The 27,807-nt window shown below is 52.8% G+C and overlaps 11 protein-coding genes across 11 annotated transcripts; 5 read left to right on the plus strand and 6 right to left on the minus strand.

Annotated features, from left to right (window-relative positions):
* Positions 1-1,889: 1,889 nt before the first annotated feature.
* On the plus strand, positions 1,890-3,238 carry J4E79_011204 (uncharacterized protein; the record flags this gene model as incomplete). The annotated part of the gene is made up of 4 exons (XM_049360035.1): positions 1,890-2,039; positions 2,246-2,298; positions 2,350-2,696; positions 2,745-3,238. 4 exons carry the CDS (start codon positions 1,890-1,892, stop codon positions 3,236-3,238), a joined length of 1,044 nt encoding a protein of 347 aa, XP_049205549.1.
* Positions 3,239-5,359: 2,121 nt separating this feature from the next.
* On the minus strand, positions 5,360-6,465 carry J4E79_011205 (uncharacterized protein; the record flags this gene model as incomplete). The annotated part of the gene is made up of 2 exons (XM_049360036.1): positions 5,360-5,541; positions 5,598-6,465. 2 exons carry the CDS (start codon positions 6,463-6,465, stop codon positions 5,360-5,362), a joined length of 1,050 nt encoding a protein of 349 aa, XP_049205550.1.
* Positions 6,466-7,263: 798 nt separating this feature from the next.
* Positions 7,264-11,179, plus strand: J4E79_011206 (uncharacterized protein; the record flags this gene model as incomplete). The annotated part of the gene is made up of 3 exons (XM_049360037.1): positions 7,264-7,610; positions 7,660-8,543; positions 9,054-11,179. The coding sequence occupies 3 exons, from the start codon at positions 7,264-7,266 to the stop codon at positions 11,177-11,179; spliced, it is 3,357 nt and encodes a 1,118-aa protein (XP_049205551.1).
* A 558-nt stretch (positions 11,180-11,737) lies between these two features.
* Positions 11,738-12,489, plus strand: J4E79_011207 (uncharacterized protein; the record flags this gene model as incomplete). Its single annotated transcript, XM_049360038.1, has 2 exons — positions 11,738-11,860; positions 11,914-12,489. The coding sequence occupies 2 exons, from the start codon at positions 11,738-11,740 to the stop codon at positions 12,487-12,489; spliced, it is 699 nt and encodes a 232-aa protein (XP_049205552.1).
* A 170-nt stretch (positions 12,490-12,659) lies between these two features.
* J4E79_011208 (uncharacterized protein) lies at positions 12,660-13,191 on the minus strand (the record flags this gene model as incomplete). The annotated part of the gene is made up of 2 exons (XM_049360039.1): positions 12,660-12,915; positions 13,169-13,191. The coding sequence occupies 2 exons, from the start codon at positions 13,189-13,191 to the stop codon at positions 12,660-12,662; spliced, it is 279 nt and encodes a 92-aa protein (XP_049205553.1).
* Positions 13,192-13,281: 90 nt separating this feature from the next.
* On the minus strand, positions 13,282-13,541 carry J4E79_011209 (uncharacterized protein; the record flags this gene model as incomplete). Its single annotated transcript, XM_049360040.1, has 2 exons — positions 13,282-13,452; positions 13,533-13,541. The coding sequence occupies 2 exons, from the start codon at positions 13,539-13,541 to the stop codon at positions 13,282-13,284; spliced, it is 180 nt and encodes a 59-aa protein (XP_049205554.1).
* A 3,679-nt stretch (positions 13,542-17,220) lies between these two features.
* On the minus strand, positions 17,221-18,449 carry J4E79_011210 (uncharacterized protein; the record flags this gene model as incomplete). Its single annotated transcript, XM_049360041.1, has 2 exons — positions 17,221-18,247; positions 18,301-18,449. The coding sequence occupies 2 exons, from the start codon at positions 18,447-18,449 to the stop codon at positions 17,221-17,223; spliced, it is 1,176 nt and encodes a 391-aa protein (XP_049205555.1).
* A 731-nt stretch (positions 18,450-19,180) lies between these two features.
* On the minus strand, positions 19,181-20,314 carry J4E79_011211 (uncharacterized protein; the record flags this gene model as incomplete). The annotated part of the gene is made up of 3 exons (XM_049360042.1): positions 19,181-19,541; positions 19,626-19,838; positions 19,911-20,314. 3 exons carry the CDS (start codon positions 20,312-20,314, stop codon positions 19,181-19,183), a joined length of 978 nt encoding a protein of 325 aa, XP_049205556.1.
* Positions 20,315-20,986: 672 nt separating this feature from the next.
* J4E79_011212 (uncharacterized protein) lies at positions 20,987-21,895 on the minus strand (the record flags this gene model as incomplete). The annotated part of the gene is made up of 1 exon (XM_049360043.1): positions 20,987-21,895. One exon carries the CDS (start codon positions 21,893-21,895, stop codon positions 20,987-20,989), a length of 909 nt encoding a protein of 302 aa, XP_049205557.1.
* A 203-nt stretch (positions 21,896-22,098) lies between these two features.
* On the plus strand, positions 22,099-24,363 carry NOG2 (GTPase required for pre-60S ribosomal subunit nuclear export and maturation; the record flags this gene model as incomplete). The annotated part of the gene is made up of 4 exons (XM_049360044.1): positions 22,099-22,196; positions 22,259-22,850; positions 22,900-23,058; positions 23,377-24,363. 4 exons carry the CDS (start codon positions 22,099-22,101, stop codon positions 24,361-24,363), a joined length of 1,836 nt encoding a protein of 611 aa, XP_049205558.1.
* Positions 24,364-24,829: 466 nt separating this feature from the next.
* Positions 24,830-25,811, plus strand: J4E79_011214 (uncharacterized protein; the record flags this gene model as incomplete). Its single annotated transcript, XM_049360045.1, has 2 exons — positions 24,830-25,452; positions 25,805-25,811. The coding sequence occupies 2 exons, from the start codon at positions 24,830-24,832 to the stop codon at positions 25,809-25,811; spliced, it is 630 nt and encodes a 209-aa protein (XP_049205559.1).
* Positions 25,812-27,807: the final 1,996 nt, after the last annotated feature.

The raw sequence follows: 27,807 nt of genomic DNA on the forward strand, positions 1-27,807 counted from the left end.
CCCAGTCAACCATAGGATCGTTGCTCCCGACAGCAAGGGTTGCACGAATGCGGCGATGGGGCGGCTCGACGGTGGGTTCAACAGGCCAAGGGTATGAGAAGTTCTTCGTCGCACTCGCAGGGGAACACCGTTTTACTCTCCGCTCTCCAATACACGGTCGCCACTTTAGAAGCCGGAGTTTTCCCCCAGGAGTCTGCTCCGCCGGACGCCTAAACCTTCGTTGGGAGGCCTGGTTGAGCGTTCCTCGGCAGTTTGAGACGAACTTACCAAACGGGAAGAACGTTGAGCTGAGACCAACTGCCTTGGAGAGGACCGGACGGGCGTGGCATCGGGAGATAAACGGTTGCGGAGTTGTTTCCAGGAATTTGGAAGTGCTGTGCTACCCTGATGCATGCGACGCTCATGTCGCCATTGTTCTGTGGATTCGGGGCCCACATGTGGAATTTTGATCGCTAGGATGGTGCCTGCGAGAGTTATCGGCCTGCCATCCAGCGTTACCCGCGTGGGCACTCAATCCCGATGCCTGTTTGTTGAAATATTGAAGCAGTAGTCGTCGGACAGGCAATTGACAGGCGTTCGGACGACTAGCCGTTGTTGTATACCAGATCCCAAGTCTGGGTTTCAGTCGCGAACTATGGTTGTTCGTGCGACGGACTCTGCATCTAGGGGACGATAGTAGCGCTGGCGATGATGCAAGTGCTGAGCTAGATCCAGGTCCTCCAGTGCCTACAGCAAGTGCCGATGCCCGCGACGACGAGTCAGTCCGCGCACTAGATACTCGTGAAACCCTGCAGACTCAATGTGAAGAAGCCGAGGCATCTGATTAGTCTGGCGACAGTCTTGACTTATACAATTGAACGTCAAAAGCCACAGTACAATCACTCTATCATCGTGGAACGCCTGGCGGTGTCGGCGGACTCTCGCTCTCGCAAACCTACCTGTCAGTGGGGCTCCACGCAGGTTCAGGAACCGCCCGGCTAGCGGCTACAAGTTCCCGTCTTTAGAGGTGCAGAGCACTTCCTCATCGAGAGAATCGGCAGTCAGCGTAGAATAGCTGAAACCAACGGTTAAAGAGATACTGCGCGATGATGCAGCCGATCAGCGGCAGCAAGTGGCAGCTCCGAGGAGTCTGTGAGGTTGAGTGTTGACTCTTTGGCTGTCAGTGGGCGTCGGAGCTAGCTAGGAAGCGGAAGGCACGGAAGATGCAGCCCTTGCGAGATTTTCGGTGACTAATCCCCTTCTCGGCTAGCCTTCACGTGGCCGGTGAACATCGCGAAACTCCTTCGAGCGGGACGCATCTAGGCACCACCAAAAGCAGGACAGAGCAACCACTGCCGTTCCCCAAGCCGCGCTTTTGAGTTTCGCTACTGCGAGCTGCCTTCCAGCCATGGTGGCGTCCCAGCCTATGCGAGGTACAAGTCAGCCATGTGCACGAGGCTGCCCAGCTGCTGCACATGTGTACGCTGATCTCCTATCCCCCTCCGTCATGTCCCTATTTGAGTTCAATGAACAATTTCGTTTGCGGCAGTCAACACTACTGCCGTCAGCTTCTACGCGTCCCCGTGTGCCCTGTCAACGCATGAACGACTTCGCCAAATCCATAGTCCCGTGTCCGAGCTCCGCGGGACAACGACCCTGTTGGTAATGGTCGCTCCTTGAAACGGACCAGACCCTGGAACGAGTCCTGGGAGCCCGCCCGCAGACCCACTTCACTCGTGGCGGCACCCATTATGCGGTGTCTTCTATAGTCTCCACCCTGCTTATTCGGTCAAGTGTCTAGCTGCGTAAAAGATCCTGAGCCCCCCCATTACCGACCGAACGGTGTGCTCATTCTGGGGCTCCTCCTCGCTGTATGAGTGTCCACTGCTTCGCCAATATACCACACCACAATGGCTATTCCCAACAGAGGCCCCGAGCTGCTCGCAGTCAACATCGCCTTCGTCACCACTGCAGTCCTGGCTTGTTGCTTGAGGATATATGTTCGCCTCTGTATGGTTAAGGCATTTGGCCGAGATGACTATTTGATGGTTCTCGCAACTGTAAGTGTATATTAATACGATAACTGGGTCCGATCTGACTAAGTCCTCAGCTCTTCTTCATTTCATACACCACATCGTCTTGCATCGGCATACACTATGGAACCGGAAAACATCATCGTGACCTGCCTATCGAGGGGGTTCAAAATGCGAAGCATGCGTGGTACTTTTGCTATCTGTTCTACTCGATATCTATGATATGTTCGAAGCTTTCTATCGGTTTCCTTCTCCTGCGGATTAGTATTCGAAAACTACACACATGGTAAGCAATCGAACGAATGCAACCTATAACGACACTTGCTAACAGAATCAGGATCATCTACAGTGCCATGTGCGTCTCGATTATCGCTGGAGGCACTTTCTTCTTCGTCTGTCTCTTCCAGTGCTACCCAATCTCGTACATGTGGGACCGTACTTCGCAAGAAGGAAAGTGCGTCGACAACACAGTCATCACCGCTCTCGGCTACGTCTACAGTATCTTCAGTATCATCACCGACTTCACCTTCGCCATCATCCCGGGGTTCTTGGTATGGCACTTGCAGTTGAAGAGGAGGACCAAGGTTGCTTTGATCCCGTTGATCACCATGGGTTGCATCGCAAGTGCTGCGGTCATTGCGCGCATGCCATTTGTACATTACTTTAACTCTCCTGACTTCCTCTGTAAGTTCCCGTACTGCTGCTTGTCGTACTGGGCACTAACGCTGCCAGGGTCCACACTTGACATCGCCATCTGGTCATCGGTCGAACAAGGTCTCGCTATCACTGCCGGTAGCCTTGCAACGCTCCGCCCATTATTCTTCATCGCCATGCACAAGCTCGGTCTCTCTACACGCCCAACTGGAGCCTACCGTCCGTCCGCATACGGCATGTCCGCCCCCTTACCCGGCAACGCCGCTGGAAACTCCAAAGCCGATAAGCTCCGTCCCGACATGTACAAGCTCTCCGCCACCGTACAAACTCGCACTTCCGACGACGAACCTGTTTCGAATTCGAATAAATGGTACGGCGGAAAGGCACCACCAAACTCGAAGAAAAGTACGCGTGTGGACAACTCCGACAACGATAGTCAAAGGAGTCTAAGGATCAAGAGCGCTCGGAGCAGTGCGGAAGAGGACCACTTCCAGAACGGCATTATGGTCTCCAAGTCATTTTACATCACGGATGAAGAGCGGGGATCGGTTTTGTCTGCGCCTTACAGATGATGAGTTTCAGCAATATACCCACTTTCAACATTTTCCAATTTGTCATCACGAAGACATGCGATGTGGCTTACGTCGCGGAGGAGATTTGCACAATATCGGCAAGCTACTCTTTGCTTCGGGTCCAGCTGAAACGGAGTACCGTGAAGGAAATGACCGAATGCCGTGTCCAAACGGCGGTGGTGAAGGCGTTCACACACTCACAGTCGTAACCCCAGTCGAAATTGTCAACGACACAGACATGTCTAAGCGCCCCGGTCCCACCACCACGGTCCTTCCACGTGCGCAAAGAAGCAAACCCCACAGCTGCACTCCACCACGAAAAAAGCCCATCGTGTACCCGCAAAAAGTATGCGAACGACCTACCTCGGCAATCGCAGTTACCGAGCACTGCGAGGAAAAAGAAGCCAGGTTCGCCTGACTCTCTGGGTTCGTCTGGAAGCACACCGCCCCACAGCGGCTCGAGTCTGGGTCTTACTTGACTCGGATATATACCACGGCAGGGAAGCGACGACACCAACTGCCGCATCATCACGGCTCACGGCCTTTTATCTTTGTATACCCCATCCCTGTACATTAGCAAAGAGAAAGAGCGACATGACATTTTGAAATACCCCTGTATATACTAGTAATGTACTTAATAAGAAACGCTGAGATTATTTAACGTACGTTGCGAGATCCGTTTGCGACATGGGTAGTCTACTTGATGTTAACTATCTAGATATTGTAATGACGTCGAAAAAGACGTCGCGATGCGCTACTCCAAGGCTAGCTTTTTTGTTGCGAAACACTAAGCTTGCCGCACTTTCAAAAGGAAGGGAGTTTGTCGTTAACGGATTACAACTGCCGCAGAGCCTCAGACCACCTCAGCAGGGGGGAAGTAAGCTTACATGCAGCGCCATCATTCCTCACTATGATTGTATGACACTGCCAGACATTCTTCTTACCGCCACTGTCGTCTCACCATCACGCCATGTACCAGCATCATCTTTCCATCTCCCCTACTGATCCCATCCCTCCTCTACCACTACCTCCCATCTCCATCGCAACAACCTCCAACCCCAAGCCTGCCGACACCACCCGACCGGTGACCGTCGCACCACGCCTCCCAACCGTCCATCTACAAAGTCTCCACAAAACAACCCTTCAAATCACGAACGGCGGTTCCTACCGTTCCGTCTCTTCTGACCTATCATCAAGTAGCATGCCCAGACCCCGAAAGTCCGAAGTCGCGGAAGTGCGAAAACAAAGGCCCGATTCACAGCGATCACAACCTAGACGCCTAGCGTACCACCCGCCAGTCTGGCCTTCACGCGGGACCTAGCTCGCCTAGTTCACTAAGATCATCGCTAAGATCATCGTCTGGGAAAAGGTCCGATGGTGTGGTGTGAGGTGATGTTCAGGAGGGTTGGGCATGCACGCAGGGAAGAGGGAAGAGGGGTGTTACTGCAGCGTGTTACTGTGACCTGCGTGCTGAAAGCTAGTAGTACAGTAGTGTATCCAAGGTGGCAAGTGGCAAGTGAAACTGCAATGACGAATTAGATGAATAACGAACTAGATGTACGCAGGGAACGCCGAACGCCGACGGGGTCGATGGACAAGAGCCAATCGGCCAGGATTAATCATCTGTGACATGCCGAAGGCTGAGCTGGGAGTTAGAGTTCGGTGGCTGGGTAGCCAGCCGTTGAGAACGAGGTTAGCTGTTAGGTAGGTTAGTAGGTTAGGGAGCTGATCGTGCATGACGCCGCTAGGAAGTCGGGATAGAGATGGGCGAGTGACATGTTTGGGAGCTGGGAGTGACATGTCTACACGGTGCACTATGCAGATGTACCCCGTGTTCAGGCGGAGTTGACACCGGTGACGTGCGGCACAATGCACATATGGCGAGATTCACAACGTAACTCTCTCCGTGTTTCCACGAATGGGCATGATTACTCATAAGGACGTGAAAGCCAAGATCCAAGACATCGACACGGCAGGGAAACGAGATGATCTGGGTTAACGTTGGGAAAGAGGGAGGTCTGGAACACGGTGCAAGAGCTTGGAATGCTGGTGGCTGAGATCGTGGAGTAAATATCGGAATTTATGTCTATTTCGGTCTACATCAGGAACTAAACTATGCGCTCAAGTGCAGCACGAGCAGTCATTGCAGCTCGAGTCGCGGATAGCAGGCGGCGCAGCGCACGTCTTCTGCGGTGTATACGGCAGCGTCGTTGTAGCAGGCGCAGGAGCATTGAGCGTCGATGCTTTGACCAAAACGGGTATAGCAGCGCCAGTCGACAGACGGAATTCGCGATGGCCAAGAACTGGGGTTTCGTTAGCACGGAGATGCCGGAACGACATTGAAGAAACGGTGACATACCACGAAGCAAACTTCCAATCTCACCCGAGTGCGAGGAGATGGAAATATAAGTACTATCATCATTGCTGAGGATATCATCGAGTACAGCTTTTGAGCGAGCATCTTGGTTTGCGCGCGGCTCAGCGAAGAGTTCAGTCCAGTATGGGTCTTCTTCTGCGAATCCTTTTTCGAATTTGAAGCCAGGGAAGTTCTTCGTGATGAAGGACTTGCTGTGGCGGCGATCGCATGTATGCGCGCTGATACCCTCACGTAGGAACTCCTTGACAACAGGCACAAAGGGGTTCTTTTTCGGCAGCTTCACGCCTTCGAAAGTGATCTTCGCGGTATCGAGACAGCGGTACAGGGGGCTGGTGTAGAAAGTCTCTGGCGGGGTGATCTTCTCGTCTTTGATGAGGTGGCTCCAGAACTTGTTTACTACCTTCGCTTGCTCGACACCGTCGATGGTGAGCTGTGCATCTGCCCAGGTAACGGTGCCGTTGCCGTCGAGTTCAGACCAGTAGCAGTTCCACGCCGGAGTGCCGAAGTAGGATTCTGCGGCGTTGTGGAAGCCTTCGCCGTGGCGGCCCATGAAGAAGAGGGCGTAGCGCTCATTGCGCGGTGCCTTCTTGTTTAGGGTGGAGATGTAGTGGGCGAGCCGCTGCCATTGGGTTGAGTGCTTGCGGTCTGGGCAGGAAGAATCGCTGGGGTAGGTCCGGTTGATCAGACCGAAGTTGCTGGTGAGGAAGTTGAAGGTGGAGGGGTCGGTGGAGGGCTCGTCTTGTTGGAAGATGCCTGTTACGACGGTGTAGTTGATGGACTTTGCGTGGTGGTATGCGCTGACTGAGGATGCGGCTGTTAGGAGACCGTAAAGGAGCGATGAAGCGAGCATGATGGCAGATTAGGAATACAATTACTGCAGGTAGATCCAACGCATGCTGTTCGGATGAACGACGGTTCCCAGCGGTTCTTTAAGACGTACATGATGTCGGACGTCTTTGCTCCGATTGTACAGCGGCGGACATGGTTGGAGATGTTGGTGATGTTCACAGCCAATCATTGATAAACGTGATTCGGCTGCATTGCCGGACGAGGCTTAACGCATGGCGAAGAACGTTGACCTTCCTGTCGCGTCGCTGGCCAAGGACTAGTTATGATGGGGCAATGAAGATCAAAGTGCCGGTGGAGAAAAGGCGTGTTGTATGGCGTGGCCGTGATTGGAAGGGAACATTTGTTCAAGATGTTCACGATGCTGCGAGAGACGCACTTGTGGTCCGTAGACCCGGTTTGCGGTGCTGTCGAACCTCTTTGAGATGGAATGGCGAGTTGAAGTGAAGGACTTTGCATATATTAGACTTGGTAGGATCGAGATGAGAAACCTGCTGTTGTTCTATGACCTGGTCGTATGTTGACCCTTTTGTCTGGAATGAGGTCAAGCTAATTTTTGGCAGGGCTAATCTCCATGAGGAGGATATACTATTGATGAAGTCGAAGCCTGAACGGACTGCGCGCAAGTGCAGGTGGTTTTGGAGTCTCGCAGGAAGGTGAAAGCCCGCCTTGTGTGTGTGTACCTGCCAAGACCATCGGCTGCACCTGCCCTGCAAGAGCTGAGCCGCGGCTCCACAAAAATTCCAGTTGTAGCTGTCGCGAAATGCATTCAACCAACTCCCGCATCATCTTTATACCCAAGATGTTCGAGAACTTGTGCGCGCTCCCGGTGGAGCACGATATCTTTGTGCAGGCGATCCACCCAGAGGAGCCTATCATATCCGTCGGCTTGGCTAGCGGCCATGTGCAGACCTTCAGGCTGCCCTCGGGCGCAAGCGACGACGACAATGACGAGACGATAGCTTCCGAAAAGGGCTTCGGCACCATAGACAAGCTCTGGGACACACGGCGACACAAGGGAAGCTGTCGGACACTCGGATACAGCGTCGATGGCACGTCATTGTACTCGGCAGGCACAGATGGCATGGTCAAGGTCGCAGACTGCATGACTGGCCAGGTCACTGCGAAGATTTGTGTACCGCTAGATCCGTAAGCACAAGAGACATGTATATCACGTGAGCAATACTGACACCGACAGCGCGAATGGCGGCATCGATGCGCCTACCCTCGTCTACGGGCTCTCTCCCCAATCCCTCATCCTCACCACCGACTCGGGCTCACTGCACATCTACGACATTAGGAACCTCAAGGGCGGCGAAAAGGTCTCCCTAAAGCCCGAAAACACACACCGCCCCCACGACGACTACGTTTCCTCCCTCACACCTCTACCGCCCACACAAGCGAGTACCAGCGGCTGGGCCAAGCAATGGGTCACAACGGGAGGAAGCACACTGGCCGTCACGGATCTGCGGAGAGGTGTCATGGTCCGCAGTGAGGACCAGGAAGAAGAGTTGCTCAGTTCGTGCATCGTGACTGGTCTACCAAAGAAGGGCTCAAGTGTAGGCGAGAAGGTCATCGTTGGCGCAGGCGACGGTGTTCTCACACTCTGGGAGCGCGGAGTTTGGGATGACCAAGACGAGCGCATCATCGTCGACCGCTCTAAGGGAGGCGGCGAGAGCCTCGACTCCCTCACTGTCGTACCAGACGGCGTTGGACCCGGCGGAAAGCACATCGCCGTGGGGCTGGGCAACGGAGACATTCGCTTTGCTAAGCTCGGCCCGAATAAGGTTGTCGCAGAGCTCAAGCACGACGAGCTGGCTAAGGAGAGCGTCATTGGTCTGGGTTTCGACGTCACTGGCCGCATGATCAGCAGTGGTGGAAAGACCGTCAAGGTCTGGGGCGAGCAGACCTGGCAGGACGTGGACGAAGACGACGAGGAGACCACCAACGGCAAGCGAGATCACGAGAGCGAAGACAGCGACGATAGCGACAAGGATATGGACGACAGCAGTGAGGACGATGAGCCCAAGCAGAAGCGCAAGAGGAGAAAGAAGGGCAAAGGCGGACAAGCCAAGGGCCATGGTATCACGCAGTTCTTGGGACTGGATTGAAGCGGCAATATGTGGTGACTGGTTGTTCAGCTGAATGCTGACTGTCCTCATCCTGGGAAGCAGCTCGTCGTGAGCATGCAGCGGACGCATAGTTGAAGCAAGGTAGAAACTTCGACTTTATTGGTAGCGCTCCAAAGGTACGCGAAGCAGCCATCACATGTCTTAATAGCACTTCATTAACGCCAACACAGTAATATACAGGAATTACTAATTCTCATACACTTGTTGTCACCACCTCCTGCCTCTGTCGCAATTGCCCCCACTCCCAGTCGGGCCTAGTCCCAAATGTCGTACCTGCTGAAACTGCCACCTCACTCCCTTTCTCACGCCAGCAACACCACAACACCATGGCTAATCCTCAGAAATCGTACCAGCATATCGAGCATGCCTCGACGTGTCCATGCGCGACGAACGCGCTAGGTGCAGTGCTTCCACCCCAGCTCATACCGCCGATATCGCTTACTAACTCGCCATACGCCAGATGACTGCAACTGTTTCTTCTCTGCGCTTTCCAAAACATCCATCTTCCAGGCTGCTAGCCTTGAAGGGCCAGGCGGCGTAGATGGGCAGCTCGATGAGATCGCTCAAACTCACGTCCAGGATTTCGTGGTGCAGAAGTGGAGCCAGCGTGGCGACCCACCGCATGAACCATCATCACAGCTCTACCAGCCTCTTGGAGAAGGCGAAATCCGTGTCTTGGAGCTGCATCCTGGAGAGCCTGGAAGTCCGCTGCGAGGCACTCTACATATCGTCAGCATCGACTTTTCGCACCCTGCAAGAGAGGAGCAATATACACAGCCCTTCGACAATCCAGCAAACACGAGTCGAAGAACCTTGACCTACACCAGACATACCAATCATGCCGTATCACTCGACACAGGCAAGCCGGTGTGGTACACTGCCCTCAGCTATGTCTGGGGCCCACCAATCTTCGAGGATACCATATCCTTTGAACATGGACAGTTGAACATCTCCGCAAGCCTGGCGGGAGCTTTGAACCACTTGAGATCGACTGAGCATAGCGTTGTCTTGTGGACGGATCAAATATGCATCAATCAGCCCGATATTGCGGAGAAGGTGCAGCAGATCCCGTTGATGGGCTTGGTCTACACACATGCTACAAACACGCTCATATGGCTCGGTGATGACGGTGAAGAGGACTCAGCTCTTGCGTTCGATCTGATGGAGACTATCTTTGTGCGGTTACAAGGGACGGATGCGCAAGTGACGCCAGCGGATTTTGAGAGGCTGGATTTTCCACCTAGCCTTGATCGAGCGTGGTGGGCTGTTCGTCAAGTCCTGCGCCGCCCCTGGTTCGGCAGACTGTGGACCATCCAGGAAGCCGTGCTTTCGCGACATCTATTCGTCAAATGCGGCAAGGTTGAGGTGTGCTGGGACGACTTTGCTGCGTGGTGTCATGATCTGGCAGAAACGCATGTGCTCGGCTGGCTGACTGGTAACGCTGAGCTGGATAAGAAGTACAACACGAAAGCAGATGTCAAAGCATTGCCGCCGCATGGTGCTGATGTGGTGAACTCTGTTCAGGCAGAGCGCGTACATGGCCTGACAATCGTTACGAAAGAAGCATTACTGACCATTCTGGTTTCTACACGTTATGCGCAGGCGACAAACCCCAAAGACAAGATCTACGGTGTGCTGGGTATAGCAGATGCCGATATCGTACCCGACTACAATCCCGATGTTCCTGCGAGAGCGGTCTATCACGAGGCCTGTCTGACGGAAGTACCTGATCGCATTTACGAACTATTAAGCTGTGTCGATCACGAACACCCGCTCCAGCCGTCTTGGGTCCCAGACTGGAGCACCCCACGCGTAACGGACGTATTTGGCTATTCGACAAGATCTTGGGCTGTATACTGCGCGGGTGGTAGGCCCGTCACCGGCGCGCAGCCACCCAAGGCTATCGTGAGCGAAGATAAGCAAGAGATCACACTGAGCGGTAAAGCATTCGACACCATTGCCATCCTAGGCAGTGTCAGTGAGGATCCCTTTCTTGATATCGACAATCCACAACGGGGCAATCGTGATTTAGCATCTTACGCCGAGCTTGTCATGGGCGCTGGTCGAACACACACATACCTTTTACAAGGTAGTTCAACATACGACGCCTTTCTACACACACTACTGGCGGGACGCGATGGCTCTGGCGTTGCGCCACCAGATGCAGACCACAGCGAGGTATTCGGGCTCATCCTAGATGCCACGACAGGCAAGTCCCTATGCCTACCTGGTCAGACTATGAGCCAGCGGCGGCAGAAGGGTCACTTCAATCTCGACAGTCTCAAGACCAGGAAGCCGGCAAAGACCCTGGAAGACTTGCAAACGGCGTACCGGGCCGCGTTGAAGATGCGCCGCTTTGCTGTAACCGAGAAGGGCTACTTTGCATTAGTGCCGAGGGGTGCGCAAGTCGGTGATGAGCTCGCTGTCTTCGATAGGGCATGTGTACCTTTTGTGATCAGGAAGCAGCAAGTCGAAGGAGTTGCCGAGAAATTTGAGCTGCTTGGTGAAACTTACGTCCATGGTATTATGAAGGGCGAAGTGTTGGCCAAGGAAGACATTGAGCTTCAAGACATCACGCTTGCTTGAGCGCATCCTAGGCGGTCCATCTTCCCGATAATCGACCATCGATCACGATCCGGTCGGCACTTTTCTACTAGCGCCGACATGTCAACCAGGTCACAAGCAAGCCTCTTTATATGGGGCGGCACTCTATCCTCGGGAGCTTGGCGCCTTCAATTTACGCACGGCTAAGCCATTGGCTAAAGACAACCTCGCTTAGGACTTCTAAGAACATTCGACACACGCTCTACATTGCTTAATATAATCGCGTGGCAACTCCAGCGATACGGCCTTTCTCATCCGGGTTTTGGCTGGTATAGCGTTGCGGTTTCAGGCCTTTGCCGCGGCGGCTCGCGATGCGGTTGGTGGACGCGAAGGAAATGCTCCGCTCATCTGGGGTGCAGGATGTAGGCTTGTTCGCATCTGGGAATGTGTATGCGATATCACCAAGCATGCAATATATGTAAACCTTGGGTCTGGGTTCAGATCTTGAACGTCAGGGCGAAGACATTGTTTATAAGTACCCCGACTACAGCAACGTTGAAACATCAAGCACCTCCACCCGAAGCAACACCAACCATCACAATGAAGCTCTCCACCCCACTTGTCCTTGCTGCGGCAGCCAGTTCGGCATCCGCCCACACAATCTTCGTCAGCGTCAATGGCGGCGCAGTAGGAGATGGTGTCCGCGTCCCCTCCTACGACGGCGTACGCACCACATACCCCCAATCCATCCCTTCCCCCATCTAACTTCCCCCCAGCCCATCAACGACGTCTCCACAAACGACATAGTCTGCAACGGCGGCCCCAACCCCACCGCCAAAACCTCCACCGTCATAACCCTCCAAGCCGGCTCCACCGCCACCCTAACCTGGCGCCACACCCTCACCTCCGGCCCCTCCGACGTAATCGACTCCTCCCACAAAGGCCCCGTAATGGCCTACATGAAGAAAGTCAGCGACGCCAAAACCGACTCCGGCGTCGGCGGCGGGTGGTTCAAGATTGCTGAAGACGCGTTCGACGGCTCGAAATGGGGTGTTGATCGTCTTATCGCCAATAAAGGTGTTCAGACGATCACGATTCCAAAGTGTATTGCTCCCGGACAGTATCTGCTCAGGGGAGAGTTGATTGCGCTGCACAGCGCGAGTAGCAGTATGGGCGCGCAGTTTTATATGGAGTGTGCGCAGATTAATGTTACGGGGGGTGAGGCGAGTAAGACGCCTAGTACGGTGAGCTTCCCGGGTGCGTATAAGCAGAATGATGCGGGGATTCTGTACAATCTTTACACGGGGAGTAAGACGTACACTAGTCCGGGACCGGCGGTGTTCAAGTGCTAAGCGATGCGCGGATAGAAGAGAATAGTCACATTGATGCGCAGACGGTCTAGAATAAGAAAATATTCATTTCAAGGTCGAGTGCCTTCTTTTATAAGCAAAGTATCTAGTATGCTGCCGTTTCATCCCCCATCTCAGTACTGCACCTACTCCAACCTCATCCCACCCAACACTTAGTCGGCGAAAATGTCGACATCCTCACCGTCGTCTACGTACTTAACGTCTGAGTCGGGAAGTCCGACAGTGACATCGTAGTCATTGCCCTTGCGTATCGCAATGGCCCTTGACTTGTTCTTCCTATCCGTGCCCGCGGTAGGCACAACGGCGTGCTTGTCGAAGGGAATAGTGACGTTGAGGTATTGCGGGATATGACGGAAGCTCTTCCAGTAGCTCCTTGTCCCCACGGAGCGAGAGATTGGCTTTGTAGACCTGCTTCAAGGGGTGGTGTTATTGATGTTAGTAATGCGATGGCATGTGGCTTGCGCGGTGCGCATCTGAGTTGTTGACGTTGATGGCTGTGATGGATGTTTTGTACTTTGGGGTGTGAGGGGTAGGAGGAGACAAATGTTTTTGAGTAGCGGGGGAATGATGGATGTAGTGATGAGCCGACTACGAGTCTAGCACAACAGCTAGGAGGCACAGTCACGTAGAAGCAGGGTAGAGACATCCCATTTCAACTAACAAGATCCAACCTCCCGTAGCCATCGTAGTCTCCAACCATACCCACACCGCTTCCCATCTGTCTCGAATCTCCAGTAGTAATCTCCAACACAAGACCTTCGCCACATCGCCACATCACGCCGGTACTAGGTCCCCTTCGTTCACCTCATACTCATTTGCCCTAGGCACTGGGTTGTACTTTTTCTCGATGATGTACTTCGCGATCTCCCCCAAGGTGACGATGACTCGTAGTACGATGTAGATTACATCGTCGCCTTTGAGCTTGACGGTATCGCCCTCTTTGAACTGTGAGATGAACGGTAAAATTAGTCTGTGGTAAGGTTTATGCTGAATGTGGGGTAGAGTAGAGTGCGCTTGGTACGTACTTGAGGCATGGGTCTGTGAGATTTCGAGGGTAGGTATGGGAGATGATGCGTTGGGTATGAGATGTTGCTTTGGTGTTGGGGAGGGAGGTTGATGTATGATGTCTTCGGGGTTTTGGTTGCCTTTCAACTTTTTTGTGACGTTTGCTCTTGTTTATGTGCCACTGATCAGGCAGAGCCTCGTCGTCCTCCTACCTAGGTATGACGTGTCATCAGGCAGTACGGCACCTATCGAGATGACACTGCCGAAAGTATGCAACTGAATCCAGTAAAGCGATCGCCTCTATTGATATTTTGCCTGCTACAGGTTCAAGGATATATGCTTGCAGCTGCGCGTGGGCTACCAAGGTATGCAATGCCAGCAGAGCGTTTCGTGCAGTTTCTACTGGTGCAGCAGTAGAGCCTGATGCGAAGCGCGTGCTCATACGTCGTTGCAGTGCCATGGAGAAGATGGTTTAGCGAAAGAGAGCAATCACCATTGGAAATTATCATAAGAAAAGTATGCGCAACCGCTTTTGGACGATCCGGTGAGCTGGAAACGGCTGCATGCATGAGGTACACTATTCGTTGCGAATAAGACATAGCCTGCATGTAGGGGTCTCACGTAAGCGCCTGAATTCTTGGAACTAGCGCATGTCTTTTCCTTGTAGCGACTGGTCAGTCTGAGTGTGGGCGATAGGAGTGTCCGCACGAACCTTAGTGATACAAGCTTCTATGTCAACATATTTGGAGGTTTCAGCGAGTTGTCGTGAGAAAATCCTGTGAATGAACAATGACACATGTGATTGATCTATGATATCGTGGTGGAGACAGTCTGAAGGACGGGCAAGATGGAAATGCGCACTGACCAGTATTTATGCTCTTTTTTGCAGTCGTCTGTGGCATCGGCCCTTGATCTCAGCATGAAAACTCGATACAATAGCTCAAACCAACTTCACTGTCCATCTTTGCCAGTCATCAGTATGAATCCCGTCCTTATGATGATCAAAATATTCGCCCTCATGCTCCCTCAATGCCATCCGACCAACACGTCGAGCGACCCTCTCTTCTCGATTGACCCATGTAAGTAGAAGCGCTTCAATGCGATCACTAGATGTCATCAAGTACATACAAAATTGGTAGGGTGATGTGATGTCTTCCTCCTTGTGTTCGTCATAACGTAAATACTGTGTCGGCCCTCTGTATTTCCATTGAAAGTACCGAGAACCTGACCTAGGTTCGATACCGCGGTTCTTCTTGAAACCATCAGGGCGACTGGGTTCAATGGACAGTTTGATCAGGAGCTGATCGAGTGCTTCGCGCGTGATACATGCGCCTTCTACGATGATGTAGGACCCCTCTAGAACAGCGCCATATATATTGCGCTTGTCCCTCAAGATCATATGGTGTTCTTTGAGCTTGATGTCAAACATTTTGGCTCGTTCTTCCTTTTCCTCGTTGCTCAAAGACGTGTGAATTATCTGTCTTCTCTCTCTATTAACGAACGTCACTTCGCCATCAAGACTAGCCCAACTCCAGCTCGGCGCCCTGTAGTTCTTATATGTAGAAGTAAGAATTCCGCGTAGTGACCATGCGAGATGGTCCACTAGATGCTCGCTCCAAATCCCAGCAAGGTAGTGGCCCAACTCACCGCTGTCGTTAAGCAGACTTGCGACACCAGCCACGGCGTGAAGCTTGTCTGACGGCATTGTGAGACGACGTCTTGAGTACTCGCAAACACATTCGTGCCATGCCTTAAGCGAAACTGGCCCTCGGTCGTACGTAGCGTGAGGAGCATTACAGAGTCGGGTGCTTGGTAGCCTTCTTGCTTCCACGAAAGCTTTTGTTAAGGATTCTTGCAGCCAACTCTTTTTGAAAGACAGGATGCGACGTTGGGGCTGGCATGCCAAGACATGTGGTCCCCAGGCTTCAGAGACTAATTCTTCTGAACATTCCCAGATCATCTGTTGTTGCGTGTAGTGTATGATGCGGGGTGCAAGCATTCGCTCCTGTGCAGCCCAGCCACGAGTAGACAAAATGCAACCCGCAATATCTATATGTGGCGGATCTATCCCATGGTGAAAGTAAAAAGTCTTATCTTGACCCAATCCAGGAGAGAAGAGAACATTGCGTCTGGTGAGGATCCCTTCGCAGCTATTCATGGCCGCAGTTGCAGATATCATGAGAGAGGAGAGGCCATAGTATGAGGCCATCATTGGTGCCTCCTGCTCCCAGTCATTAGCGTCGTCTTGAATGATGCATAGTGCATCGATCCAGATATATTGATATCCTAGCCGGCGTGTGATCTCAATGGCATCTTCGAAACTTTGGGGGAGCAGTTCCAGACTTATAGCTTGGGCATACTCAGTGATGAGCGATTTGGTGAGTTTTGCTGGCACCTTTCCCCCCCAGCAATGTGATAAAATGACGTATTGGCCCATGTCGCCGTGGGTGGTGAGCAGACTCGGCGCTACAGAAGGATCGCTTGATATCTCGATCACACGGTTGGGGAGTTTTACAGACCCTAATTCAGGACACTTGAGATGATCCGCGCATTGTTCAATCCACGTTTTGATACGGCTGAAGCAGCTCACATCCCATGGATAATTGTGTATTGGGGCTTTAGCGGATGCATGCTTGTGAGTATTTCGATCTAGATCTGCTTTAGTTCAACATGCCACATAGCGCATCCAAAGAGTCGCCCACCGTTCTTTTCATTCGTTGTACACAAAACCCATGGTATCGTATGTTCATAGAAGCCACCGTCTACTTGATTAGGTGTTTTAACATGTAGAAAGCTGCCAGTAAACTCGAGAATGGTTTCGTCCGATAGCCTCATACTGCTCGAACTCGAATCCTTTGGACCTTGAAGGATAGCACAAAAGAATGCGCATCCACCGCAACCACGGCGGCCAGGCCCAAGACTGAGAGCCCTGACCACAGTCTCTGTATAGGAGCCAATCGTATGCCACTCGTCATACCCTTCGGTATATAATCTTGAGGATTTCGGATTCCAAGACTGTGGGATAAGTTGTGAGCAGATGCTGCAAAGCTCTGTAGCCATTGCTACAACTCTGGTTGTTCATACCACCTCAGCAAGGACACAGGCGGAGTTCAACAATTCACAAATTGTTGAATGTGTTGATGAGAGAAGTAAGAAGGGCCAGGTGTGGTTGCACGATGCGGGGTAAGATTGCGGCGCGGTAGATGCGCACACGTGATTGCAGATCGTTGATCTCAACCCTCCAAGGTTGCAAGGCTCTGATCTCAGCCGTAAAAGCGCACAATATCGTCGTGCGGCTTTGTAATTTAGCATTAGAACTTCAACGAGTGCTAGGGGTTATAAGCCTTCTGTTCTAACTAGAAGAAAAGAATGTGAAGTCGAAAACAACTAGAGGGCGTAAATTAGCCAATGAAGCTATGCACCTATCCGCGATCATACCCAGACTCCTACCCCCGGCGGTACCCGCCGGAATGCCCCTTGGGAGGTTACATAAGGCGTTAGACCAATATCATCATGATCATTATACCCAGACTCCCCCATCTTCTCACGCCAGCTCAAGCCCAATCAACGAATCCAGAATATGCGGATACCGCCAAACCCCCATCATCTTCAACCTCTGACGTGCTGCCGGTGGCCTTTGGATACGGGTCTGTTAAGCTGTGAGTGACGCTGAAAGACCACTGCTTCCAATTTTCCACATCTTTATCCTCAACTCCCCAGACTCCAAGGCTGCCCAATAGCCTTCCTAAACCCCCCTTCAAACACATCAATCGTCTGATTCATATTCATCCCACTCGCAATTGCCAGCTGCAACATTATCCGCGCTTGAATAGGATGCACAAATCCTGACTTTGCAAACGAAGGTATCCGCGCTGGACTCGACGGCCCATGCGGACTGCGGGTCCCAACAACGACTTGAAGCCCTTTCTCCATCGCCTCGGCAATCTCGTCTCCGCCATTCGGCACACCGCCATTTCCAGTCCCGGCAATAACAACACCATCCGCGCCGTTGGCGTGCGCATCCAGTACCAACTTTCCATCAAATTCGCGGGCCGCGTACAGTATATCCACCTTCGGCAACGTCGGATACGTCGGATACGCACTCACAGTCCCAACATCGAAATAATACTTCCACAGCGGCTGACTCGGTGTATTGAAGAAAACCGGTAAACTGTTAATGAAGATGCCCAAATCACCACCAGACGTAGGACCAAAAGCGTCCGGATTGGTCGAATGCAATTTCGTGACCCAATACCCAGGTATGATGCGTGCGTTGAATGCTACCATGAGTCCTCTATTCCGCGACTCGGGACTCGCAGCTAGCATGACTGCGTCGAAGAAATTCGCTTCTCCGTCCCAGGAGAGGTGGGTAAAGGGCCGCATACTGCCTGTCCCGACGATGGGTTTCCCGCAGTTGACCAGTGAGTCCATGAGGAATGCTGTTTCTTCGAGCGAGTTTGTGCCGTGCGTGTATACTGCGCCGACGATGTCGCTGTCGGGTGAACAGAGCGCGTCGTGTGCGAAGCGCGTCATGTTCATGACTAGAGCGTCGTTTGTGCCGGTGGAGCCATCGTCTTCGGTGGTCCAGTTGGACACGGCGAGTTGCGTGTTATTGAGCAGGTACGGGTTGCGTGCTATGATGTCTTCGCCGGTTTGGCTGAGCTGTCCGTATTGCGTGTCGTCAAGCGCGCCGTAGATGGAGCCGCCGGCTATGGTGCCGCCGGTGAAGAGGACGCTGTGGGCGGTTTAGATGGTGATACGGATGTTGGGATTTTGCGTTGCACGTACAGGACTTTGGGGAGGCTGCTGTTACCGCCCAGCCATGTTAGACCGAGTCGTTCGCTAGCGGTTGTTGCTTGACGTGGTTGGGAGGCTGTGGGTGCGGCGTTGCCGACCACGCTTAAAGAAGCAGCAATTACAAAGTCACAGAACCGCATGATGATTGACTGCCAACAAACAAAAGACTCGATGCTGTACACCTTGTACTGCTTGTACTTTTATACTTTCACCCATCCCACTCTTGCCGTCGCCCAACTCCTCCGCTTACATCCGCGGGCATTTTGATCTGACATATCGCCGGTGACGAGCCGTGTCTCCTCATGTAGCATCACGACATCGTGCATGCTACTTTCTTGGCCATGTATATATAAGGAAGGTGTGAAGTTTGTGCTGCGAGTAGTCATGGAGTTGTTATCGTTCCTGCGTTATCGTCGAGACATGGGCGAAGCTAGGCTGTGTTGGGGGCTGGGCAAGGCCCCACGTTTGCCAAGAGCGGGGTCGGTAACCAGAGACCTCGTTGCGCCCTCTCGTACTAACGAGAACGTCGGAGATTCTAAGGTCTGCTGTTGCCACGACCTAGACCGAGTAGGAGATGGAGTTAGGGCGCTGCGAAGACTAGGTCATTTCCGGGTCTCTCAACAATCCGAGAGGCGCCCGATTGGAAGCTACGCGCAAGCTATCGGCATCACGTCAAGGCAACTGGACAGCCTTGGAGTCTGGGGATTTGAGGAGAGAGATGTGTTGTTAGATATATAATATGAGTGAGATGGTAAGAAAAATGATGAATGAGATATGACCCTCCCATCCCACGCCTTCCAGACTCTTGGTCTAGATCACAACTCTGTCTCCATTACACCCGGGTTCCCAGGAGGAATACTCACGTGCGAACTCACTTTCCCTCCTCCCACCACCTACTCCCATCCCACCCCTTCCCTGCACTCTTCCCCTTCCCATCCTTCTCACTCTCATGCTTATGAAAAAACGCAAACTCCTTCCCAATATCACTCAACCCATCACCCGCATCGTTAACCAACATGCCCTTGCCCGGTCTCGCCATGAAATACGCATAACGATGGATATCCTGCGAATTATCCATCCAAGGCATGACGTCGTCCAGGAAGGCCCTGATCTCGTCGTCGGTACCTTCGGCGCGGAACTCGGTGACCCAGATGGGGAGGCCCTTGGCGACTTTGCGCGCGTTGGCGATGTGGTCTTTGAAGTTTTGCGCGGAGTTGGGGAGGGTGTTGTACCTGTGGGGGAGGAGTGAGTAGGGGTGCGCGTGAGCTGGAGGGAGGACGTTTGAAGGAGGTTTTTGAAGAAGAACAGGGACGTACCAGTGGATGTTGATAAAGTCAATCGTGCATCCATCGCACGCTTCCAGGAACTTGGCCAGCCAGCCCAGACCTGTGGTATCGGAGGCTGCGGCATTGGTGACAGCGGGTGAACCGAGATACATCGCGCTGTTGAAGTTGGACAGCGGTTCCATGTGTTTCTTCCAACCAGCAACGGCGGTGGGGACGTCGATACAAGAGCCGCCTGCGTCGGGACTGACACCAGAGTTAGCACATACCTCAAACAACCGCCCCCTTGTCTACGCTTATCAGAGACAGCCAACTTACATGCAGTTATCCGGCTCATTAAACCCCATCAACCACGTCGCGAACCCATTATCCTCAAAATTCTTCCTCGCCATCGCCTCGGCATTGTCTTTCCACCTCCCCGTGTGATCGTCGCGCAGTGAATGCAGCATGGGGATGAAGCGGAACCAGGCAGGTGAGAGGGCAGATGAGGAGTCCCAATTGAAGCGCCAGGTAACGTGGGTTCCATCGCCTTGGAAGAGCTTGTTGTAGGCGACGTCGTTGTAGGCTACGCCGCGGCGTTCGTGGGCGGGGGTTTGGGTGAGGGGGTCGTGTTTGGGCTTGCTGCCTTGGGTGGAGGCGGGGGTGTCGGAGGGGAGGGCGAGGGGGGTCGCGGTGGTGAGGATGGAGAGTAGGAAGACGAGGATTAGGGCGAGGAGTTTCATGATATGATAGGCGAGGAGATCAAGGTAGAGACTGGGTGGAGAGAGAGAGTGGTGAGCTTGGGGCAATCGATGGTCTTGAATGGTCGTGCGGAATTGACGCCTAGGTAGTAAGTGAGTGAATCTTGTGAAGGGGTTCTGTGGGAGAATGTGGACAAGTAGATATATGAGTGTATGAGCAGATTATAGGTCCTTGGATCACGCTCGCTGGCCTAGCGCTGATAACGCCTTAGTAGAGGTAAAGTTGGGAACCTTGACAAACGCTTGAAGTAGGGCTTCGGTCACGACCCGGGTGAGTACTCGAAATGATTGCCCTAGAGAAGGCAGGCTTCACTGGCGGGCGGTGCGAGGGTGGTGGATGCAATCAGAAGACTACCAATGCGATCGTTCGCGGTGATTAGGCCAAGACATATAGGTTAGAATGTACTTGGTTCGTTTGTTAGAAGTCGCAAGATGACCATGTTGAGTGGATGATAATGGACCGCCATCTCTCCTTCACCTCACTAGCGCTTCAGCAGTCTAGCTCGCGGTCCGCTATTGGCGACGCATGCCCAGATCCGGAGTGATAGGTGAACCACGGTGATTGATCAAAGTGAGGAGGCGTGCCAAGAATCATCGAGACGTCCAAATATTGGTATACACATGAAGTACATGATACATAGCTCTGCACTGAGCCTACATCTTACCACCAGTAAGCTCCTCGGCCACCTTCTTGACGCGCTCTTTGGCAAGGCCAACACCCTCGCCGCCCTTGAGCTTGTTGAGCATGTCGCCGACACCTTCGGGCAGAGGGCCATCCCATGGGCTGAGACCGTTCCTGCCATCTTCTCTTGGGCCCATGACACCCCTGGCGTCCCAAGCAACAGGCTGCTCATCAGACCCGAAGACCTTCTCTATCGCCTCGTCTAATTGTTGTTCGTCCACGATGAACTTGCGCGCATTGGTGTATAGATCGTGTAGGCGCGAGGCACGGATTTCTTGTATCCGGGCTACTCGGCGCTGGTATGCTCGGCTCCGGGCCTTTGTGATGTCGGGCCGCGGGGGCAGGCTGTCGGTAAGGAAGTCGCGAATGCCCTTGGCGACTGAGGTTTCTGTCAAGATGTCGACTTCGCGCCGTGGTGCCGTAGCCAATTCCCGCCTCTTCGCACCAATGGCCTGGATCTTGGCCATGTACTCGGCCTCTGATGTGACCTTTCGCTCGTGCAGCGCCTTGACACCCTCTTTCAGATTCTCTCTCCGCTTCTCCGCCAGCCTCTGCTTGTATAACCGGTAGTCGACATCCCGGCTGTATGGTCCGGGGGCCTTGACTTCTTTGGGCTCCTTAGTACTCCGTTCGAGGAAGATGTCCGACTCCTTTGGGTGCTTATTCCTTGTCTTGAAGACATCTCTTGGGATGGGGAGGTGGCCCTTTACTGTGGGCTTGGCTGGGTATGTGGGCTGCAGCGGCTTCGGCACGTCGATGTAGTTTGGCGACTGCGGACCGAGGGCGAGAGTGGAAGGTGTGGAGGAGAAGGCACGCACACACAGGCTGCTACTCCAGCCATTGGCGGCTGCAGAGGGTCGGACGGGTATCCTGGGCGGCATGGCGGTGTTGCTGCCTCGTGCACTGGAATGCGGCGATGCGGAGGTGCTGCGCTTGTGTCGTCGCGCCTGCTTCGAAATTGTCGGCGCCAAGCCCCTTGGCCCCACTCTGGCTAGCTCCCGCCTCTCAAAAAAAGTTGCCCATGTCTCGCGAAATCTACTCTTCACTCTTCCCAACCCGCCAAACACCACAGGAAGCAGTCGCCATGGGTGTCCAGAAGAAAGAGTACAACCGCAAGGAGCGCGAGGGCAAGACGGGCGATGGCATGGGAAATGTCAAGACCAAGGGCGCCAACTTCTACCGGTATGTCGCGCAATTCTTTTGCGCCAGGGTCTTTATGTACAGGTATACTGATAGTTTTGCAGTGATGCGAAGAAGGTCAAGCTTCTCAAGCGCCTCACAGGTGGCACAGCCGAGCGCAATGCCAAGGGAGACATCACCAAGGCCGCTGTCTACCAGAACCGCGCGGCGCCTGTCGCCCGTGTCGAGCCCAACAGGAAGTGGTTCAACAACACGCGAGTGATATCGCAAGATGCCCTCGACAGCTTCCGCTCGGCTGTGGAGGCGCAGTCCTCGGACCCGACCACGTTCCTGATGAAGCGCAACAAGCTCCCCATGAGCTTGATCGAGACACCAGGACAAATCCCAGGCCTCAAGCAGCACGCTGCCAAGATTGCCGTCGGTAGTCAGCCATTCTCAGAGACGTTCGGCCCCAAGGCCCAACGGAAGCGCCCGAAGCTCGACTTCAGCTCCATTGAGGATCTGGCTGGTCGCACAGGGAGCATGCACGAGACCTACGTGGAGCGCCTCGAGAACGCCAAGCTGCTGTCGGGTACGTCTGGCGAGGCAGAGCAGAACGAGTCCTTCGCCGACAACCCCAACGGCGAGCTTACATCTGCGCGCGAGTTCATTTTCATGAAGGGCACGTCGAAGCGTATCTGGAACGAGCTGTACAAGGTAAGCTTACAAGCATCGCCTCTCGCAAGCCATATCTAACATACTCCAGGTCATTGACTCCTCCGATGTCATTCTCCATGTCCTAGACGCCCGTGACCCTGACGGTACCCGTTGCCGCTCCGTCGAAAAGTACATCCGCACCGAGGCACCTCACAAGCATCTAGTCTTTGTGCTCAACAAGGTCGATCTTGTTCCCTCCAAGGTTGCTGTAAGTTCACACCCCCTCTCTACCCCCTACACCAATCACACCCTCCTTAAGTCAAGGACCTTTTCCTATTCCATGAATACGGTTCTGTTACAAGTTGGGAAGAGCAAAAGTGGCTCGCTGGCCTAAGATCGTCTTGATCGCGGGTCGATTGGTAACCGTCTTGGTTGCCGATCAATAGAGTCACGCGTGATTTGTTTGAGTTGAGGACCGTCTCTGCACTCGCAGCTTCATGGCGGTACTCTTAGTAATATTTCGCACATTCCGTCGTCGACGCATTATATCATGTTAAGTCAATGACCACGCACTGACACTTGACAGGCTGCATGGGTTCGTCATCTCAGCAAAGAGTTCCCGACTCTTGCTTTCCACGCCTCCATCAACAACAGTTTCGGTAAGGGTTCTTTGATCGCCCTTCTCCGCCAGTTCAGCTCTCTCCACAGCGACCGTAAACAGGTCTCCGTGGGTATGGTTGGCTACCCGAACACCGGTAAATCGTCCATCATCAACACTCTGCGGAAGAAGAAGGTGTGCGTCGTCGCGCCCATTGCCGGTGAAACCAAGGTGTGGCAGTACATCACCTTGATGAAGCGCATCTACATGATCGATTGTCCTGGTATTGTACCACCAAACCAAAACGACACCGATACGGATCTGCTGCTTCGCGGTAGTGTACGTGTCGAGAACGTCGAGTACCCAGCACAATATATCGAAGAAGTTCTGAAGCGGGTACAACCGAGGCATCTCCAGCGAACGTACGATATCAAGGATTCAGACTACAAAGGCGATGCTGTCGCTTTTCTGGAAAACCTGTGCCGCAAGAGCGGTCGTCTGCTGAAGGGCGGTGAAGCTGATATTGACGGCGCTGCGAAGATGGTTTTGAACGACTGGATAAGAGGAAAGCTGCCTTGGTTCACCCCACCACCATACAAGGAGGGCGAAGAATCAACCAGCGGACCCATCAACGCGAAGCGTGAAGGCAAGCTCGGTGAGATGAGCAAGAAGCGGAAGCGAGGTGGTGAGAGTGAGGCCGGTGAGAAGGCTGGTGCAAAACAAGATGAGTCCGACTACGATAGCGACTTCAGTGGGTTTAGTGACGAAGATGGCCTACAAACGGATGGCGAGGACGATGATGAGGAGGAGGTGTCGGATGATGACGAAGAAGGTGGCACTACACTAGAAGCCGCCGACGTTGACGAAGCAGCCGACGATAATGACAAAAGCGAAGACGATGAGGTGGTGGAGAAAGAGCTCGCTGCTATAACATCGGCGCTTTCCAAAGCGAAGAAGCGGCAAAAGACCACGTAAGGTCAAAAAGATAGTTAGTTTATGATTCAAATGATACCCCGATATTACGACGTCTCAATCATTGAACAGTCCCAACCATACTCAACTTGTCAGTATCGACTTTCTTTCCATCACCCCGTGCCTCAACGTCTTATTTGTGCGACACGATTACAAACGATCCTATCGTGACACAGGCAATCCTTTTGTCACACGTCACACAGTGGTCCGGATAGGTTAGCTGGTGGAGTGGCTAACGAAAAGATGGAAGGATCACAAACCCAGGCACAACATGGGTCATCATGCAGCCCGCCGCCTCGCCACCACGCCTCGCGGGTGCCACCTGTCAGCAGTTCGGCAGACGTTCGTCCGACGGATGAGGGGCACGAAGTACTACTAGCATCCCGACAACTCGTCGCGACAATCAGACTGCAAGGCTAGTGTTCCCTATTTCCCACCATCACAACGCTCGATTTCCCCAGACTTAATCATGGCCGCCGATCCAACCCCAAGCAAAGCTGCTCTCTCCCTGCTCGACAACATCGCTTCCCTCAGCACCGGTTTCAAAAATGGTGCAACCGGCGCAAGAGAAGGCTTACTAGACGCATGCCGTAGCCTCATCGCAGAAGTCAGCCACCCATCCGAAAACATGCTGGACATACTCTGGGCCCAACCCACCCACCTAACCACGCTCTGGCTAGCCGTCGAAGTCAAGCTCTTCCAAGCCATGCACTCGGTCCCAGAAACCGGAGCCAGCAGCCTCTCCATCGCAAAGTCCTGCTCCAAAAACTGCTCCAAAAACATCGACCCCGTCATCGTCGCACGCATGCTGCGACACCTCGCCGCCATGGGCACAGTCCGCGAGACCGGCCCTGATATTTTCGCTAATACACCTACGTCTAGTGCTTTCGCAGAGCAAGCATACCAAGACTCTATTTTATTCATCGCAGAGGACTTCCAGCCTGTGCACCACTCCATGAAATCTTATTTCGAAGCCAGGGACTGGAAGTGTCCGGACTCTGGTCTTGATGCGCCGTTCCAGCATACGTATGGTTGTAAGGGGAGTCATTACTTTGAGTACATGCAGCAACGGAATCCTGAGATGGGGAGGAGGTTTGCGAGTATGATGGGGAGTTGGAGTAAAGGAAGGCCGAGGTGGTTTGAGGCGGGATATTATCCCGTAAAGGAGAGGTTGGTTGATGGGGCGGAGGCGGGGAAGCCTTTTCTTGTTGATGTTGGGGGTGGGTCTGGGCATGATGTTGAGGGGCTGAGGGAGGCGTTTGGGGGACGGTTACCGGGGGGGTTGGTGTTGCAGGATAGACCTGAGATTGTGGAATTGGCGAAGATGGGGCATGGTGCAAGGGCTATGCCACATGACTTTTTGACTGAGCAGCCTGTCAGGGGTGCAAGGGCGTATTATCTGCATTCCATCATACAAGACTGGAACGACGACGTCAACACCCAGATTCTGAAAGCGATTGTGCCGGCGATGACGAAAGGGTATTCCAAGGTTCTCGTTAACGATTTCGTCGTGCCGGATCAGGGTGCGCATTGGGTGCAGAGTAAGTTCTCCACTCTCATTGCTCGATGGTGTGATAGTGTGATGGGTTGCTAATGCGTGGTAGCGTGTTTGGACTGGGAGCTCATGGCTAGTCTTGGGGCAAGACACCGGACGGAAGAGGAGCATCGCAGGATGTATGAAGGCGTGGGGTTGAAGATGATGGGTGTTTGGCGGCATCCGCATAGTTTGGATTCGCTGATTGAGCTCGAGCTGGCTTGAGTGGATGTTGGAACTGGAGTACTGGTGCGCTTGATAGATCATCACCTCGCGTCTGGATGGAAGCTACGCGCATAGCTTTTCACTAGAGGCGATGGGCTTCACGCGAGAACTCAAGGCGTTCTCGCGAGTGACTTTGGGCGTGTACATTGTGGGGATTGGAAAAGTTTGAATCGGTGGTCTTTCAGAGTCACCCACAGCCTAACAGACTTCGTCTCCAAAGGCCATCGGTAACACGTCAAACGGAAGCTTTCTTAATGCAATCGTTTATATACATACATATTACATACGAGCGTCCAGAATGTGCAAGAAGATATCAGAATTGAAATGCGAGTCGAATGTTCTAATTACATATTGACCAGCCTGACCACCGATGACGTTGAAGCAAAAACGGCATTTCACGAGAAACGAACCTCAACCTTCGACATCAATAACACATTCTTTGCCTTCTTCCGAACCCGAACAGCAATAACATCTACTCAAATCGAGATCGACATCTGTGTAATTCAGGCAGAATTCTGGGTCTCACGTACGATTACTCGCCCGAAGGTCCCGAAACACGCTTTCCACTGTCAAACAAAAAGAGACTAACGGTCACATTCTGTCCTTCCGCCTTTTAAACAATTAAGGCATTTTCCTCTTATTCAATCTACTAGACAAATGGACCTGTGACGCTATTGGCCGAAATTTAGAATCAGCAGCCTACAGTCTGGACCTTTATCCGCGAGGCAGTGCATGCTGTTATGGGCTCCGACATTACACCGGATAAAGTTAAAGTGGGAGGCGCATCGAAAATGGCGTGTATGTATCATGCAATATCCCAGCGTTCAAGAAATTGTCTAACTATCTTACTAGACGGAGCGCTTAATATACTTAAATACGCTAACCCGCCGCCTAATTTGCAAATAAAGCCCGCTAGAGATATAACCACTGCACTAGAGCCCTATACATTTGCTGCATTCGCTTATTAGCTTAGCGTTAACCCTGTTAAGGAGGGTGACTACTAGGACTAGACCGCCGGATTAGCTCGTCACCGGAGTAACACACCGTGAAAGAGGGGACTATTTTAGCACTAAAAGCGATGCATCTGCCGTATTAATTCTCTTGAACAATTCGTTTACTTCTCGCAATGCAACTTCACGATAATGCGTCTTTCATGTCCTTGACCTATTCAGTCACTTCCATTTCTTCATTCCGATGCAGCCGAGTGGCACAAGGATAGCTTTATGTGAATATAATATGTCGTTCCAAACCATCACTTCAGCTCTTTTCTAGCATGTGTGCGTCAGATTATATATGAACAATTTCGAGTGGTTTGCCGCAAAAGGCGAGATATCATCAATGGTAATCTGTTTAACTGGATAAAAGACATGGGTAGAACGTACTTTCATGGAAGTCATGGTATTACAGTTGTCAATGTCTCACAAAAAGTCTGACCAACGCTCAAACGCTCGATGAGATGACCCCAGGACTCTCTTCTCGGAATAAGAGGTGATATAGGTGACGATATTCGAGCTTGAGATCTAGGCCGGCTTCCATCCAATGATGAGGTCCAAATGTGCGAACTACAGATGCGAGTCAAATATAGCTACCACCTGATTGGCTGACGGGTCCGGTAGCGCACAAACTGCTCATGATCGCGGGTACCAACGTGCGCGTGTACCTTGGTACCACCGGTTGCGAAAACATTT

Source organism: Alternaria viburni, assembly GCF_023758015.1.
Source record: "Alternaria viburni strain BMP 2772 chromosome Unknown scaffold_38, whole genome shotgun sequence".
Taxonomy (NCBI): domain Eukaryota; kingdom Fungi; phylum Ascomycota; class Dothideomycetes; order Pleosporales; family Pleosporaceae; genus Alternaria; species Alternaria viburni.